Below are 18,182 nucleotides of genomic sequence, written 5' to 3'. Positions count from 1 at the left end.
GGTTCTTGGTGTTTAGAGCAGTGTGGCATATAGAATAAAACATTTCATGTATGAGTAAACAAGGACAGAGGCTTTCGCAGAGAAGATGACTGTCGGGAAGTCGCAGGAAAGGCAAGGCATCGTCCTGCCTCTGCTGCTCTTTCCTCATCCACAGCTAGGTGTTAAATCTCAGGTACAGTTGCTGGTGTGTCTGAGGACACGCGGCTTCAGTGTGCTCATCCCTTCTTCAGGGAGCTCAGGACACTAGGGTGTGGCTTCCCAGGCTGCCTTGGATGTGGGCCAAGCTTCTGGGAAGGCCTAGCTGCTCCTGTGATGAGAAAAGTTTTTTCTTTCCCTCCTGTGGCTTTTTTATGGGGAGCAAGAAATGTAAAATGAAAGTGGTATCTGATGCTAATCCCATTTGCTTTTGGTCCCCAAATAGGATGTTACCAAGTCTTCTCGAATAGAAGCAGCTAATGTCGTATCTAATGGGAGCAGCCCCTCTTGGATTGTGGGTTGACTGCCCACATTTCCTGGAGGAAGCTGAAAACTTGAATTGGGTCTCAAGTTGTCATTTAAACAAGTAAGGCACACACTGTAGTGGGGCTGGTGTGTACCCGGGCATCAGTCATTCCATGGTGCCTTTTGTTTGTATTTAAACTTTTATTATAAAGTATTACACAAATAAAGGAAAGTGAACAAAATGTAAATTTACAGCTTAATGAACTTTCACAGAACGAACATCCTTGCAGCTATCAGGCTAGTCAAGAAACAGAAAATTCCTAGAAACCTCCTTTGTGTCCCATCCTGGTCGCTCCAACATCTCTCTGTTCCAGAGGTGACCACTAGTCTAACTTCCAGCACTGTGGTGGTAAAACTGTGGTATAGTTTTGCCTATTTTGGACCTTTTAATTGCTGTGTAGTATACCACTGTGTGGGAAAAGTATATGTAATATTTAGAGAGATGTGCGTATGAATAAAGCTGCCAAGTGTATTTTGTACCTGTCTTTTGGTAGACATGTGCAGTATTTTCTCTTGGACCCATACCCAAGTGGAATTGCTGGGTCATAAGGTAAGTGCACACTTGACTGTACTAGAAATTGTCAAACAGGTTTTAAAGTGGTTGTATACCTTTGCATTTCCACCAGCAGTGTACAGGGGTTCCACTTGCTCCACATCCTTGGCAACATGTGGTAATTAGTAATGTTTTTTAATTTTGGCCATTCTGGTAGGTGTGTATTTCATTGCGGTTTTACTTTCATTACTAATGAGGTTCAGCACTTTAACATACGTTTTTTGGCTCCTAAGCCATCTTTGTGTGTTGTCCAGGCCTCTTGTCCATTTCTTTGTTTTATTTTTTCTTTCCGTATTGAGTCACCCCCTTTTTTTTTAAAGACTGATGTGTATGAATTTCTCTGGATATGTGCTCTTCCTTTGGTTCTACGTGTTACAGGTATTTTCTCCTTCTCTGTGGCTTGTCTTTTGTCTCCCAGTTGTGTCTTTTGGAAAAAGAAAGTTCTTAGTTTTAATTTAGTCTGACTTATCAGGCCTTTTCCTTAATGGCTGATTTTTTAGTGTCCTTATTAAGAGAGCTTTTCCCAGTCCAAAAGCATGAAGATGTTTTTCCGTATTCAAGCAGCTTTGTTGCGTTGCCTTTCACATCACACCTGCGGTCAGCCGTTGTTTGCTGTGTGGATGTCCAGTTGGCCCAGCACTTTCCCCTTGATTACAGATCAAGCATCATATAAACATGGGTTTGTTTGGAATCTGTTTTGTTGCGTTGGTCTGTTTGTCTATCCTTGTGCTAACACTGAACTGTCTTCATTGCTATCGTTTTAGAATAAGTCTTGATATCTGAAAGAGCAAGTTTTCCTGCCTTATTTTTATTGATTTTTTTCTGTAGGTTTTTTTTTTAATAGCTTTCTTATCAAAGTAAGGAAGTTGCCTTCTATTCCTAATTTGCCATTTTTTTTAATCATGAGCAGACATTGAATTTTATCCATTTTTTTGTATCTGTTGATTTTCCTCCTTTATTCAAATATTAAACTAACTTTATGTTTCTAGAATAAGCCCAACTTGATCGTAATGTGTTATATAAATGGTTGGATTTAGTTTGCTAATATTTAGTTTAGGATTTTTGCATTTTTGACAGTGAGTGAGATTACCCTATATTTTGTCTTAATGTCCTTGACAGTTTTGATATCAAGCTTTTGATTGGCATTTGATATCAAGATTATACCAGTCTCATAAAATGGAATGGGGAGTATTCTCTCCCTCTCTTCTTTTTAATTCTCTGGAAGAATTTGTGTCAGATTGGCATTATTTCTTTTTCTAATATTTGGTAGCATTTATTGATAGACATTGATCTTTTTATTTTGACATAATATCAAACTTAGAGAAAAGTTGCAAAAATAAAGGCACATTTTTGTAGTTTTCAGTGTACAGATCTTTCATTTCTTTCATGTCTAAAATCTCTCAGTACTTCATTTTCTATGCTATTTTAAATTAAATTTTTTAAATTTCAATTTCTGATAGTTCACTGCTAGTATATAGACATAGAAACAATTTTTGTTTATTAATCTTACATCTTTCAGCCTTGTTAAACTCAGTTATTCTAGTGGCTTTTGTATAGATTCCTTGCTCAGATGGGTCTAAAGTAGATGTTTTTCCAGATCTTCAGTACATGAAGGCATGGCCTTTCTGGGGTGTCTATCAGATATCCCGAGTATTCTGCAAAGTCTCTTCATTCTGAATGGTTGGAATTCAGGCATTTCCAGCCTTGTAAGAGGTTTGGTAGCAGTTCTTTGTTTAATTTTGTGGAGACTCACCATATGGACACACAGCTTGGAATTTAGCCAGTCTCAAGTGGACCCCTAAAGACATCGCGCTCTCTGTGTCATTCTCCCAGGTCCCAGCTGCTGCTGCTTCCCCACATCCTGGTCTCTGTTCAGTGCTTTCTTTGTGCTCCTTCTTGCACCACAGTTCAGAAAACGCCTGCAAGCAAAAGCCAGGGACTGTGGCTCTTACCTTTTCTTTTTTTCCCCCTTCTCTCAGGGATGATAGTCCTTTGTTGTCTTACATTCTAAAATAGTTTGTGTATTTTTTTCCAATTTAATAGCTTCTTTTGGTGACAAGGCATGTCCAGTAACAGTTACTGTATCCTGGTTGAACATTGCTTTTAACTCCGTCCTATTGCTTTTAACTCCTTGGTTCAGTTAAGTACCAACTTTCATGTTGTAAGTTCACTGGAATTTTAAGCAAATAATATCATGTAACATGACCTTGTGTATGTTAATTTTATGAGAGTGACTTTTAAAAATTAGTTTCAAATGAATACTGTCACACTGATGATTTATTAATATCCTAAACAAAGAGTAATTACCCAAGTTCTATGGCACTTGTATCATACCCATCATCTTCTACTACAAGCCCTTCTTTTGGCTAGTTATTGGATATACTTGCTTCAGTGATTTTTATTCTTGATTTCTTTTTAAATCCTTTGAAGGTGGAATTTTTATTCTTACAGGGACAAGTATTATTATTTGGATTGGACTAATACTATGTTTCAGATATAGCCAGCTTGCTTCACTACATATTTAAAAATATCTAAAATATTGTATTTGCTTTTATTGTAAATAGCTTGCTGCATAGGCTTTCTGTCTTGTGATTCAAACGTCAAATGAGTGATTCCTCAGTGACTTTTAAATGCTCTTTTGACCTTGAGATTCTGTTATTCTTCTGCAAATTAAATTCAGCAAGAATGGCTCGAGTACCCTCTTAATTGTGTGCATTGTGTAAGAAGCAAAGCTGTCTTTGCCTTTAAGAAGACTAGAATTCCATTGGTGAGATAATACCTTCATGTAGATAGTAGGTAACAGTTAAACATTGTGAATGATTAATTGCAGAATGAACAGCAATACCATAAATGCCCAAGATGTTGAGTCAGAGAAAGAGATACTGTGGCAGAAGTAAAATGAGAAAGAATACATCTTGTCATCTTGTGAGGGGGGATATCAGTAAAGGAGGGCAGCCGAAGCAGGACAAAGGAGCACACGTTGGCAGGAAATGTCAGTGAAAGAGACCAGCCTAGGAGAATTAGAAAGCCGTTTTGTCTTATTTTAAAAATGTGTGGCTGACTAAATTATGAACTGTAGCAATTGTATCAACAATGGTATTTCTTTCAGCAATTGCCAGCATGGTGGTAGCACTGGCTGTCTAGATTTGGAAGTTTTGCATAACTAAGGTGCCACCAGTAATTCTGTTTTAATGTTTCAGTAGAGTAAAAATTTTCCTTGGAAAAAATCCTCACTCCTATCACAAGATACATCTGTTTGAAAAACAGTAAGAACAGAATAGCCAGCTCAGATCTGCCTCTTTAGAGCTGCTAGGTGTTGGAGAAATTCTTTTAAGTTCTGTAGCTCTTCTCTGTTTGAGTCTAGTAGATTCTGGTCTTTTGTTCCTGTTTAGCTTGTAAGATCAAGGTCGCCCTGAGGTTAAGACTCTCTTGCTGCATTGATATTGAAATCTGAGTACAGTGTTCCATGCTGACTTTGAATTTTTATTCTGGTGTTAGAACAGTAATTCAAAGCACATTAATTAGTTTTTGTTTAATATTGTTCAAATAAAATCAAATGTAGTGTTTATATACCAGAATAAAAAGTTTAAATAAATTTCCTACAAAGCAAAAAAGACTGTAATTTCTTCCAATTGACTATACCTTAAACAAGTTATTGAATATTTCTGTAATTTAGTTCATTGTTGAATATGAAATATGTACAGAGCCATCTATATGTGAAAATCCCAAATATTGAATTTCAGTAGTTTTCAGTTTTTGTATCATTTTGTTTGAAAGACTATCAAACAAAAGCTGAAAATATGACTAAGACAGACATTGAAAACTTTGTGTGTCTTCTTTCAAATTTTCTAAAAATCATTGTTTTAAAAAATGCTTAGTAATCATGCTAAAATCTTGCTAAGTATGTTCTCTTTTTGCACTGGCTTATTTTTGAGGCAAAAGTCACAGTCCTGACTGAAATTCCATGAGCACTGACGGGAGGGAAGGAGATAAATAAATCCAACTTTACTTGGGGTCATAGTTGCTGTGAGTGTGGAAAATTTATGCCCTACCATAGAACAGTTTTGAAATCTATCAGGTAAAATTTTAAATGTGGTTAGTATTTGATAATCTTTAATAACTTATTCAGTTATTTATAATATTTGATGCCCAGAGAAGCCTTAGAAATGAACTTTATGGGTATTTTTCTACTTACTTTCAGATCAGCTCATTTTTGTTTTTGATCACTGCAGGACCATTTCTCTGGCTAATGCAACATTTTTCTCGGGTGTTCTGAAGGCCATAGTGAATATGTAGTAAATGGATGTAAGATGATTGGATCATTTTAATGGAGAAAAAAAATTAAGCAAAGGACATTGAATTTAATCTTAATATTAGACAATAACAAGACTTTCTCCCCCTTTTGTCTCATTAATGCATATTTTATCCATCTCAACAAGGTAGAATTTGGCCTACAAAATGCACACTATAATAAATGCTTTGTTGGAGTTGTTTTTTTTTTTTTTTTTTTTAATTTTCAGAGTTTTCAGTGTGGTGAAAATAGAACATGTGCTTCTCTGGTTGTTTTAATGTCACTTTTTTTGGTTCATCTTTGGTAGATAAAATAACACAAGAAGATATTGAAGGCATTCTACAGAAATTCACTGGGAATATAATGCAGGTACCTCCCCTGTAAGTTCAATTATTGAACTTGAATAAATTTTTAATTTTATTTTCCAGCGGCTAACATCATTTTAATGGGAAAAAAGGAGGGAGGGGGCTTCCTTTTACTGTATGGCGAGGAAGGTTTTAAATCTGACATGGCAAATGATCGAGTAGGGTGAACCTGATTTAGACAGGATGCACAGATTCTGACACTCTTAAGAGATAGTGGGATGTGGTCTCTTCTGTCCCTGGATATTGCCACAGCCTGACATCTGTGCTATTCCAAGGTTTATCAGTTTTTCTGATTCCATTTACAGACATCAGGGCAGTTCTAGAGAGCAGAGATGTCACTTTTCCCAGAATTGCTGTGAAGGGACCAATCTAGTCTGATACAGGCATCAGAGCTGTGATTCAGAGTCCAGCTGGCACTTCCTGTCGGGTGTTGGGACTGTTCCTTTTGGACCCACAATCTTATACTTCACAATCCTCTGCAACTAATGAAATAGATGAGAATTGTAACTTACTAAAAGTCTAAGGATATTGATTTACCACTTAGTCATATTTTTTGTCCACGTTACCATTTCAAGCAAATTGCTGCTGCTTTTTTTTTTTTTAGTGACTTGTAGGATGTGTGTCTTCTTTCAAATTTTCTAAAAATCATTGTTTTAAAAAATGCTTAGTAATCATGTGATATGTTACTCACAGTTCTTTTAGAATTCAGTATTTATTTTATATTTTAAAATCTTAGTTTTTTTCAAGAACGCTGAAATGCCTATGGGGAAATGTTTCTTCATAATTTTCCCCCAAATGTGAAGATATAAAAGTTAAAGCAGAATGTGAATAAACATTATTTTGGATCATTATTATCAAGATATATTAAGCATTTATTTTTATAAGAACTGTTTTAGAATGTTCTTCTCTGTGATTGTTCCAAGGATTTTGTGGCATAATAAAATTTAATCATACAAAGCTAAGATGTGTTAAGTAGATTATTTGCTTATTTGCTCTTTGGAAACATTTTGGTAACATATATGAAAATAAATATTATTATAATGGAAATACATTGGTTCAAGGAAATATAGCTGCAATCATTGTGACTGGAGGCCTTGTCCCCTTAACCCAGATTGAGGGCTAGGGAAGACACGAATAGACCGTCTCCAGGAAGATGGTTAAAGAGTTACATTGCCCACATTGCTCATGGAGTGCCAGAATGAGCTGTGTTAGCCTCGGGGATGTTTGGGCACTCTGTCCTTGACACCTGCGTGGGGTAGATTAGAAGAAAAAATTAGCACGTTCTGAGGAGGATTTTCCTTTTAAAGGGCTGCTAATCATCCTTTCTCTCCATGCTGTGATCTGAAATTTCTTTCTTTCTTTCTCAATCTCCCTCTATTCTTCCTGCCTCCTTCTCCCCTGTGTCTCTCTCCCTCTCATGCCTTGTAAGCTATTCTGCATTAAAGAAAGATGGACAGAGACTTTCAACTTTGATGAAGAGAGGGGAAGCAGTAGAAGCAAAGCCTGCCAGGCCAGTTACTGTATACAGTCTCTCCCTTCAGAATTTCCAGCCGCCATTTTTCACGTTAGGTAAGAATGGAGAAAATTGAAAGCATTTGTAATTACATGTATCTTTTACTTTATGTTTGGCTGCTTTTGTGTAGTTTTAATGGATCCCTAGGATATTTTAAAAATTTGAATTTAAAGAAGATTAGAATTTGTTGATTTTTTTTCTTTTATGTAGTAAATACATGTTTAATGAATGGATAAACAACCAAGTACAAATAATAAACATACAAGCAATAGGAAATTGAGTAAAAATTACCCACAAATTATATATATATAAAGTTTCTTTGTATTTGCTCAATGTTTTTCCCTTTAAAAGGAGTCTTTAGAAATTATATTTTTCTCACTTGAGTTATTTTCTGGGACAGGCTTGTGTACATATAGGTACTTAAGAAGATACAGTTCTCTTCCACCGTATTTATTAAAATCTAATTTCAATATGCCATATTTCCTATGTTATTTTGGTAGGAGTTGTAGAGAATTCCCTGAGTTTAGTTGCTAAATTTTCTAAGAATTGCACCTTTTTGTTTTTTAATATTTATTTATTTATTTATTTATTTATTTATTTATTTATTTATTTATTTATTTATTTATTTTGTTAAGCCCTTTTTGACAACACATATAATGAGAATATCTATAGTATAAAACAAAGTGTCCTAAATAGGCTGCGTTTTTCATATATTGTATTATCATCTTACTGTGAAGTTGGAAGTAACATACCTTGGAACTCTATGGAGAATAGTAGGTAAAGACTACATATTTTCATATTTTGTTTTTTGTATTTTATTATCTTACGTGTACTTGTTCCCTATTTTGGCTAGTACCTGATAGTTTACATTCAACTTTTTATTAATATTAATTTGTCCTTTTAAAACAATGCATTGTCTGTTTTTGGACAAGAAATTCTAAAAGTGGAATGATTTTTTTTTTTCTTCCCTTGTCATCAACAAATTGCTGGTAAAGATCATAAAAATGTGTGAATCGTGGGTAATGTCTTCTTGGACATGTGGTAAATTTTAATTCAGGTTATCACTTTGAATTTATCTATAACCCATATTTGGAATAAAGCTAAAGCCCAAAAAGTTTTTTTCCATTGTTTGGAAATTTATGATCTAGCTGCAGAAACTAGTAGCTAAAGCCCTGAACATGTAAGAGCTGTGAAGAATCAAAAGCTGTAGTTCTTAATCCTCAGGCTCCCTGAAATTGATCCTGCGCTTAATTTCACGGTGCATACCGAATAGGATTCCTTTTAGAAATAATTTCCCAAAACCTTTTTTCCTAAACTTTGTTGCTTTTTTCCCATTGATGTTGTTATTTACTGTGTATTAAGTTTCCTTGGAATGTTGTTTTTGTACAATTTAAAAAAGAAGTCACTCCTTTTCTTAAGTTTCCTGATGCTAAAATATTTGACAAACAATGAAAAAAATGTTTCACTCCATTCCATGAAAATGCAGGAGCAGCTGTGCTGGCACGGTAGATATTATCTGTGAAAGTAAGAAAAACTCAAGTTTTTCCTGTTGCGTTTGTTCACTGGAGGTTGTAGTAGACCAAATTTGACGCTTTTCACCAGAAACATAGTGCCAGAATTTGGCACACCTACATTTGATTCCAGTGCTCATTGCTTTATCTCAGTAGTGGCCCCCAACCTTAAGCTGATAGGAAAAAAAAATTAAAATCCCCAGGTGGTGAGGTTGGATTAATTCCTTCAAATAGCTTTATTTATATGCTAAGTTAGAAACAGGTGGAATGTGGTCCTTTTGTGTGGAAATTCAGTTCTTTTTAGGATGTTTTGTAAATGAATAAAAATAATCTGGAGTCCTGCTCTTAATCAATATATTTGTATTATACTGTGTTAAGACAACGTTTAGATGTGCATTCAGTTCTGGTACATTGTGTTATTTTAAGTTATTTCATAATTTTTTCTCAGAATTATTTCCAAGAGAACATTTAAATCTGCTGAGCTTTGCATGTAATACATTACCCCAGACATAATTTCTGCCACTGAAAAGGGGTTTTTTGGTTTGTTTATTTGTTACATTTTTTGAATGTACAAATTTTTAAAATATTTTAAAAAATATACAGCTCATGATAGCAAGGCTGAGATGTCTAATGATTTAAAATCTATTAAACGAACAAGATGTACAAATCTGAAAATATTCTTTTAAATCTGCAGCTCACGATAGCAAAGCTGAGATTTCTAACTATTTAAAACCTATTAAATGAACAAGGCTGAAGTGGTCTGACTTGCCTGTTAATTTAAAACGTGTTCCTGAGTTTCTGCTATTTGCTTTCTCCGCGCTCTGGCTTTTCAGTCTCACAAACACATATGCTACTGGATGAATAATTTATATTTTAGCGCATAAATATTTTATCACTCAATTGTTTGCATAGTGCATTTTTACATTTGTTTAGGGGCATCATTTCTATGTAAAGTGGATTTCATAGGAGGTTAGCAATTTACCATGTCACTGTTAACATTCCAGATGTTGAATGTGGAGGAGGTTTTTATATCAGAAGCTTGGTCAGTGACATTGGCAAAGGTAAGCATAAAGATGAATTATGAATGATCATTTAGAGAGTAATATTCCTTTTTGATGGGAAAAAGGAATTTTGCTGTTTTTCATATCTCTGAGTACTGGCCTTAGTGGCTGTCCTCTTGCTGCCTTCAGCCTTAGAAGCATTGTGGGTTTATGGCAGATAATTACCAGCATCAGCAGCTGCAGTGAAATGCTTGTAATGGGAGAGGGGAGAAAAAGAGGAGCAGAAGAGGAAGATGTGAATAATGAATGTAAGGACCAACATCTTTTTCAACTCAAAGTAGGAATAAGAAAAATGATTAGTCTTTCCAAAAGTTACTTTCATTGTTCTAAGTCAAATTTCTTTTAAAACTAGAAGCCATAGTCTTATAAACACCAGGAAGTTGCACTCTGGCCCCGCCATTTGCTGGCAGTTGTGGCCCTGGACTGGTCACATTACCTCATTTGCCAAGTGAGAGTCATGGTTACCTCATGGGGCTGCTTTGTGAGTTAAATAAGAAAAGTGTGTGCGAGCTCCTTGTAGACTGTAAAGCAGTTTATTAGGTGAGTGATTACATACTGTTCTGGTATGTAATCATTTTTTACTCTCAGGGCTCTTGGTTCTTATACTGGATTACTAGTTTTACACTTGGGCTGGTTTGGGGAGGTTTGAATCGAGTTCTTCTGTCATTTGAAAAATTATAGACTGTGAATTACTGAATCAGTTACCTTATGTTTTCTTTTCACCTCTTGTTGCCATAGAACTCTCTTCCTGTGCCAACGTGCTGGAGCTGACCCGAACCAAGCAGGGGCCATTTACACTAGAAGAGCACGCCCTTCCTGAGGACAAGTGGACGATTGATGACATTGCTCAGTCTCTTGAGCATTGCTCATCTCTCCTCCCAGGAGAGCTGGCACTTAAAAAATCCAAACCTGAGGAGTCTAATGAACAAATGTTGAGCTGTGAGTATATAAGCCTCAATGAGACAAAGGGAGAAGATGATGTAATTAAGACATTTTAAGATCAGCTTGGGATTGTCCTCATTTCCTGGTTGGCATTTGAATGCTGTGTGCAGAATGGCAAGCAAGCTACGTGCAAAAGACAAACTGTTACCTTTTTTTTTTTTTTTTTTGCATGAAGAAAAGTGTCCATCATTTCTAGTTTCCATAGTGTACAGTTTATTTGCTGTACATTTTAAATAGCCTTGCAGTTGTCCAGTTATTGCTATACTATGGAATGTTCTTTTAGGATGCTATTATGTTGTTAGATTAGATTTGGGAAAATCAACTTTCTGATTTTGATCTCTCTTCAGTCTTTTCCTATGAAAAAATTGAACACATTTTCTAATCAGAGAAAAAAAAATGAGCTACATGTTCCTTTGGTGTCACAAAAGTGAATATGAATTAGAGTTTCTTTGACTTAATTTTGGCTTCCTGGTGGCTCTGATTATTGGAATCCCTTAATTATGTTTGAAAAAGCCATTATTTAACTCTAATGTTTTGGAGAGTTTATGATTATTAAGAACATTTCATTGATAAGGCTGCACTGATCTTGGTAATAGTCCTGTTTGTTTAGATCTTGGAAACTAATAAACTTTTATAATAAGTATTTATAGATGAACCAAATTATTGCTGCTACACTAACAGGATGTAAATAGAAGACTCCATGTTTAATTAAATTCACGTCTATTCTGCTGATGGCACAGAGGGCGGCTCCTAAGGCTTATGGTTAGGCAGCTATGAGAGGTTTTCCTCATAATTTAATCAATACAGTTGACCACCCTGTGCCAATTTACTAAATAACCTAATTTTAACAAATTGAGCTAAAGAATGTGTTTTCAATTAAAAATTTATTTTCTCTATTCTTTAGTATTTTTTATATCTCTTTACAGGGTATTATTTCCCATGACATTGTGTTTTCAAGTGTTGTTTATAGATGTCAAGATTGCTGTCCTGCATTTGCAGTTAATCCCGTCTGCTCTAAATGTTTAAAAACAGTTATTCTCAAACATTTTCAATCAAGTCGCCTACTGAAAGTTCACTGTCCCTCTTTACCATGGTTTTGAATATAGTCACATCACAAGATAGTGAATTTTGTTATGTGACGAGTGCTTCATATTTTTATTATGGGAAAGCAATATTATGCAGCCAGTCTGTAGAAGTGTTTAAATCCCTCTTCCATTTATTCAAATAGGTACAGTTTCAAAAGGAAGAATCATTAAAATTTTCATCAAGTAAGAGTTTTTAACTTTTTATGGATTGTCTTTCTTTTAAAGGTGGTTGTCTACTTAACCTAACATAAACTTAAAAGTAAAAAATTATATGCTTTAGTAGAGCATTTTCAGCATATTGGTGACATATTTTAAGTGGAAATACTGAAACATTCTTAGTATGACACAAAATTATAAGGAAAGGAGTTAGTTATGATACGTTAAATGGCACGTTAAATGTACACGAAGTTGTAAATGGAAACTTTTACAGTTTTACTTACTGTATCTAGTGCCCTGCAGCTTTTATCAACCAGAGGGGGCCGTGGCTGACTTTCTGTTGGAATGGCACAGGTTACAGGGTGTCTTCATAGTCTACCAGTTAAGATCCAAATAGAGGAATATAAAACAACTGGGGCATTTCTGCTCTATTTCTCAACTTAGAAATTAACATGTATAATTTACTAAGGAGAAGAGTATAAACGTTTTGGGAAGACAAGTAACTTTTGAAAATGGTAGCCAATCTTTTTCTTTTATTGAAAACATTGAAAAAAACTGCCAAATGGAAAATTTACCCATAATCCTCACCATCCTGATACAGTGACTTCAGAACTTCAGTTTTGTATTATGATTTTTCCTTCTTTTGTTCACATAATTACAGTCTTAAGACATCTATACTTTTTTACTATTTTTTAAAATTCATATTATTTGACTATTTGTGTCTAGTTTTAATAATGATTGTTTTAATCATATAGCTTCATTTTGTTTAAACCATTTCCCTATTGCTGAATATTTAAGTTATTTTCAATTTTATTAGGATAAATTCCTGGTGTGGGATTATTAAATAGAGTAATAGGAAGTTTTATGGTTCTTAATAAGTTTGCCTTATTGCTTTCCCAAAGAGTTGTAACATTTTAACAGTGTCATCATTTGAGTATATCCTTTCACTAAAAGTTTACAGCTTTGGGTGGGGGTTTTATATGTTGTTGTTGCTAATTTAGTAAGTTATAAGAGTTCAGAATTGCTCTGATTTACCTTTGTGTGACTTTTTTGTATACTTTGTTCACTTATATAAATAAATGTTTTAATGGTTTCTTTATACATTTGTATGAGTTATTTGTGCAGCAAATACTTGGTAGAAGTATTTTCATGGCCTGTTATCTTTTTTATTTGAGTTTCATTTTTCTAACTGAATTTGTTAAACTAATGTTAATAGTTCTTTCGCTTTTATAGTTGTCAGATTTATGAGTATGAATAGTTAAAATTTATTGAAACTTTATTATTCTTAACTTTCCTAGGCAGCTGTAACTGATCAAGATGCTCTAAAAAGTTCAAGACTCATCCATAAAACAAATTTTTCTCCTGAGTCTGGTATTTAAGTACTAACTCTTTTGTTTTTTTATTTTAATCAAAATAATAAAGAAATATCTGTGCCTTATGTATTGGTAGGCCTGAAGCTTCATATCATAATAAAGTTATTTTACTTGTAAGAAAAAGATGTTAGAAATTCCTAAAAATGTTTCAACTTGGAACATACAAATCACTTCATTTTGACACTTAGTTTTCTATGTTTCTGGAAAATATTGTTTTAAAAGTCATCAAAAGTGATCATGGAATTATTTCATTTATAGTTTTAAGATCCATGAGCATTAAAATAATATAAATTTTCTTTCTGACAATTCAAAATTATAAAATTTGAATAAGGGCTAAACTCAAGTTTTCCTAGACTGATGAGATCTTTTCTTCTTAAGTACTTGCATTAATACAAGCTACTGATCTGTCATTAGAAATGATTCATTGTACTGTATAAGGGAAAAAAGTGTGCTTCGTATCAGGTCTTCAGTATGCCTTATAACTCTCTGAACAGTTTGAAATTTGTATCAGACTTACAATGAGCATTTAGAGTTTTAATTAGTTCTGTTTCAAAGGAAGAAAGTAATTTACCTTGTATCATGATACATATAATAGAAAAAATGTAACTCAGAAAGCATTCTAAAATGTTGAAACGTTTAAGTAGAGAAATATAATAAATATAAACTTTATGGGTTGAAATGATTATAACGGCCTTGTAGTTAAATCAGAATAAAAGATTTGTCTTGAAACTGTTTCTTTAAGGCGCATGTAGGCAGCTGTAGTCTGCCTAATCATTCACAAAATATCACTTACTAAACACTAAATACATAGAGCTTGAACTGGTAATGCCTTCTCAGTTTTACCTTGAGTTAAATTCTCTCTGAACAGGAATATTTCGAATTGCTATTATAAATGGTGATACCAGTAGGAAACCTGAAGTCAGGAATTACTATTTTGCTATTCTTATTCATAATCCTTTAAATATAACCTATTAAGATTATTTCCATCTCTGCTATCAGCTTTTTGATTCAAGCAAATCACTTAATATTTTTAGGCCTTAGTTTTCTTATCTTTAAAACACAGGAGACAGGCTAGTCTAAGGACTTGTGCGGCACGACAGTGGCTTCTGAGTGTTGGTGATTTGTGTTTATTCTGTTTAGAACTTGTTCTTTTTAAGGCTGAATTTTCCTGTTCATCAATTTTGGGAAATTCTCATCCTTTGTCTCTTGGAATATTGCATCTTTTCCATCTAGTAGTCCTGTCAGACTTATGCCTTCCCATTTTATTCTGTGTCTAATTACTCTTTCATATTTTCCAGCCTTTATCTCAGTGCTTCTTCTTGGGGAATATCCTTGACCCTTTTCTCCAGATAATGAATTCATTCTTCTGCTATTTTAACTTACTATTTACCAACCTATTTATTTCAGCGATTACTGTGGTTTTTTAAAGTTTATAGAACACCAACTTTTTTTCTCCAAAGTTCTTCTTTTTGTGTGTTGTCTTTTTCTTTCATCAGGGTTTTAGTTTAAATATATATTGTATGTATATTTATATATGTATCAGTAAAACTTATATATGCATATGTGTATATATATATAAAATGTTTACTGATACTTAGTATCTATACAGAAAATTTCCATTATTAGAAATGTATCATGTGATAAATATTCACAAAGCAAGCATGAGTGCAACCAGCAACCAAATAAAAAAACAGCATTGCTAGTCCACCAGAAACGCTCTAGAGGTTCCCACTGTCAGGGGTAACCACATCTAACGTCAGAGATTATTTATTTTATCTGCTTGTGTGCTTTATGTAAATAAAGCGTACAATATATATTCTTCTGTGTCTGGCTTCCTTCACTTGAAATTAGGTTTGTGGGGTCCTTCCATGTTGTTGCACACGGTCATAGGCTGTCCATCCTCATTATTGGTTAGTATCCCATTGTGTGACTATACCTACATTAACCCATTTTACTGAGTGTTGGGCACTTGGTAAGCTTTCGGTTTTGAGTCTTTTTAGTATTCCATTCTGTCTCACTCATTGTACCTCACTATTGAGTTGTTAATAATACCTCTTTAAAATTTTTTTTTTACTGTTTCCTGTAGAATTTATGATACACGCCTTTAACTTATCACAGACTACCTTCAAGTAATACTGTTCCACCTCGTGTATCATGTAGAAACCTTACAAGAGTATATTTACGTATCTTCTATCTTTTGTGCTGTTTTCGTACTTTCTACTTTTACAAATGTTATAAACTCTTCAATATATTGTGGGGGTTTTTGTTGTTGTTGTTCTTTGTTTTTACTTTATTGCTTTAGACCAGGGGTTGGCAAACTTTTTCATTGTTGCTTGAAAGCAGACTTTTGACAATACACATAAATGAGTGGATATGGTTGTGTTCCAATAAGACTGTATTTACCTTCATGCTGTATCTTGCTGACCCCTGACTGTCAGGGTGGGCTTGACATTCTCTTGAAGCTTTTTATGTCTTACGTGAAAGCGGAATCTTACATAATGCATGTATGTATTGCCTCATCGTTTATAGTTGTGAAGGCTTTGAGGTTATTTTATCTACTGTTTTTGCTAGAAATGAAACTCTCCATATCCAAAGAGCGATTAAGACAGATAAACTTAACTGACATCATTACATTGTAGTTAATTTCGTTTTCTTAGAAAATAATCTGTCAAGCCATTGGCTAATGTCAAAGCATTTAATAAGTTAGCATTCATCTATTCAGGGTGCTTTGGAATTATATGACTTTTAATTCTTCCATTGTAGGTGAGAAAATTAGGATGTAAAAACTAACTTTTCCCAACTCCAAATTAATGTATTAGTAATGACAGGACTTAGAGGCCAGATATCTTAAGTGACTACTGTTCTTTTGGCTTGCAGATTAGCTACATGATCTAAAGGTGATGACTGGGTGATTTTACTCCATATTATTAAAATATGTCAATTGTCAAATATTCACCAGTGCCTTTGCATGGGGAAACAATGTTCCACATGCAAAAGACATCTTGAAGACATGGTCCAGGCCTTTAAGACGCTTTCACTAACTTTTCAAATGGGAACTCAAGAGATGTCCTTACAAAAAGTAGCAGCACAAGACAATACATACGTATCGGTGAGTGATACTGCCACAAAGTGTGACTGATGTTTAATGGAGCAATAATTACTTTTCTGCAAACATTTGTTGAGCTCCTACTGAGAACAAAGGAAGGAGAACATGGGGTGTTCGATGATCAGGATGTCTGTGTTGAGAAGGAAGTCCCTGAGTTGAAGAGTAGATACTATTCAAAGAGTTAGGAGAGCAGGCAAGAGGGGAGAATCGGTCCAGCCAAGACAAGGCGTAGTCAGTCAGGAAAAGAGGAGAGTGGTCTGGATGGAGAGGAGGATGTGTGCTGATACGTGGTTTGGAAAAAGCAGATTGGCATTACGTCATTTGGAGCCTTGAAAGGCAGAATTCAGTAAAGCTTCAGAGGAGGGGCTGGTTCATGTGGACACTTTATTTTAAGGAGATTAATCTGGCAGTGATGTAAAAGTCCGGTTAGAACTCTGCTGCAGTAATCCAGGATCGAGGTAATAAAAAATCTGAACTAGAGAATTAACAGGTATGTTTGAATGGACAATTGAAGGGAAAATGGATGATATTCAGTGATTTATTAGATAATTGAGGGCCAGGAAATTGGAGGAAAAGTGATTAGCCATAATCATCAAATAGTTCTTCTTACAAGAAACAAGTCTGAATCTTTGGCTAGGAGTAAGCACTGGGTAGTGGGTATTGATGTCTTTGGTAACGGTGACCACCTTGCTTGTTCCTCTTTCAACAGCCATGAGTTCTTCGGTGACCAAACAGCCAGCCTCTTGGAAAGAACTATGCCTTTTTTCTTCTCTTCTAAATGTCTGGCATATAGCAGGTTTGTGGAATTTAATCTGTAGTTAGGGGTTCTTAATTATTATTTGAAACATCAAATTATGCCTGTGGCTGAAAACATGGGCTCTGGAGTTGTAGGTTTTCCAAGCCCTACTGCTCATCATCAGCTATTAACCTTAATTAACTTTCCGGAGCCCCAGTTTCCTCCTATGTAAATTGGGGCTAATAACAGTGACTGCTTCTTAAAATCATGAAGTCTAAATTAGGTCATTTAGGTAAAGGATTTAGAATAATTCTTAGAACTCAGTAAACAGAAGCAAACACCCTACACCGGATTTACATGTAAGAGAAGGATAAATCAGATTCTCATTGTTCATGGACTCAAGGTATATATTTCAAAGATGCTTTATAAGATACCATTTTGGTGGGAAGAACGGAGCTGAAATAAAGAATTTCCTGACAGCAAAGATTATTAAATGGTGCGATAGGCTATTGATGCAAGTAGAAAAAGTCTTTAGAGAATGTAGATACCTTTTGTTAACTAAGTGTACTAAAATGTACTATGTAGATATGCATATCTACACACACACATACAAACATGTGCCATTAAAGTTAGTGAATCTTTTTCATTTACATCATCTCTTCTGACCTTCCAACAACCCTGTGAAGTAGGAAGAACTTGTCTGTATCTGTTACTTAGGTGAAGGACTTGAAGTGGTGACTTGCCAGAGTGACAGAGCTGGGTCTCTGTACTTCCCTGATTCCCAAATGCTGTTTGTATTACATCTGGAGAAAAGGGATCTGAAGCACAGATGTTTAGTGGGAGGAATGAAACACATGCTGTAATGCCAGAAAATAACTGGGAATAAAAGCAGAAAACAAGACATTTGTTTCTGTTACAATGTGATGGAAAGCGAGGCTCTAGTGGTTTGGGGTTGAGCATTCAGAGGAGAAATGGGGAGCAGTTTCACT

At 34.7% G+C, this 18,182-nt stretch overlaps 1 protein-coding gene across 1 annotated transcript in view; it reads left to right on the top strand.

The window, feature by feature from the left end:
• The window catches only part of TRUB1 (TruB pseudouridine synthase family member 1), a 31,805-nt gene extending 18,724 nt beyond the window's left edge, over positions 1-13,081 (top strand). Inside the window, exons 5-8 of the mRNA XM_006183486.3 lie at positions 5,653-5,725; positions 7,140-7,279; positions 9,739-9,795; positions 10,534-13,081. Coding sequence (XP_006183548.2) covers positions 5,653-5,725; positions 7,140-7,279; positions 9,739-9,795; positions 10,534-10,793 — 530 coding nt within the window. The 3' untranslated portion in view covers positions 10,794-13,081. The remainder of the gene's footprint in view (positions 1-5,652; positions 5,726-7,139; positions 7,280-9,738; positions 9,796-10,533) is intronic.
• Positions 13,082-18,182: the final 5,101 nt, after the last annotated feature.

Source organism: Camelus ferus, chromosome 11, assembly GCF_009834535.1.
Source record: "Camelus ferus isolate YT-003-E chromosome 11, BCGSAC_Cfer_1.0, whole genome shotgun sequence".
Lineage (NCBI taxonomy): Eukaryota > Metazoa > Chordata > Mammalia > Artiodactyla > Camelidae > Camelus > Camelus ferus.
This window is presented reverse-complemented; position numbering and strand designations above follow the sequence as displayed.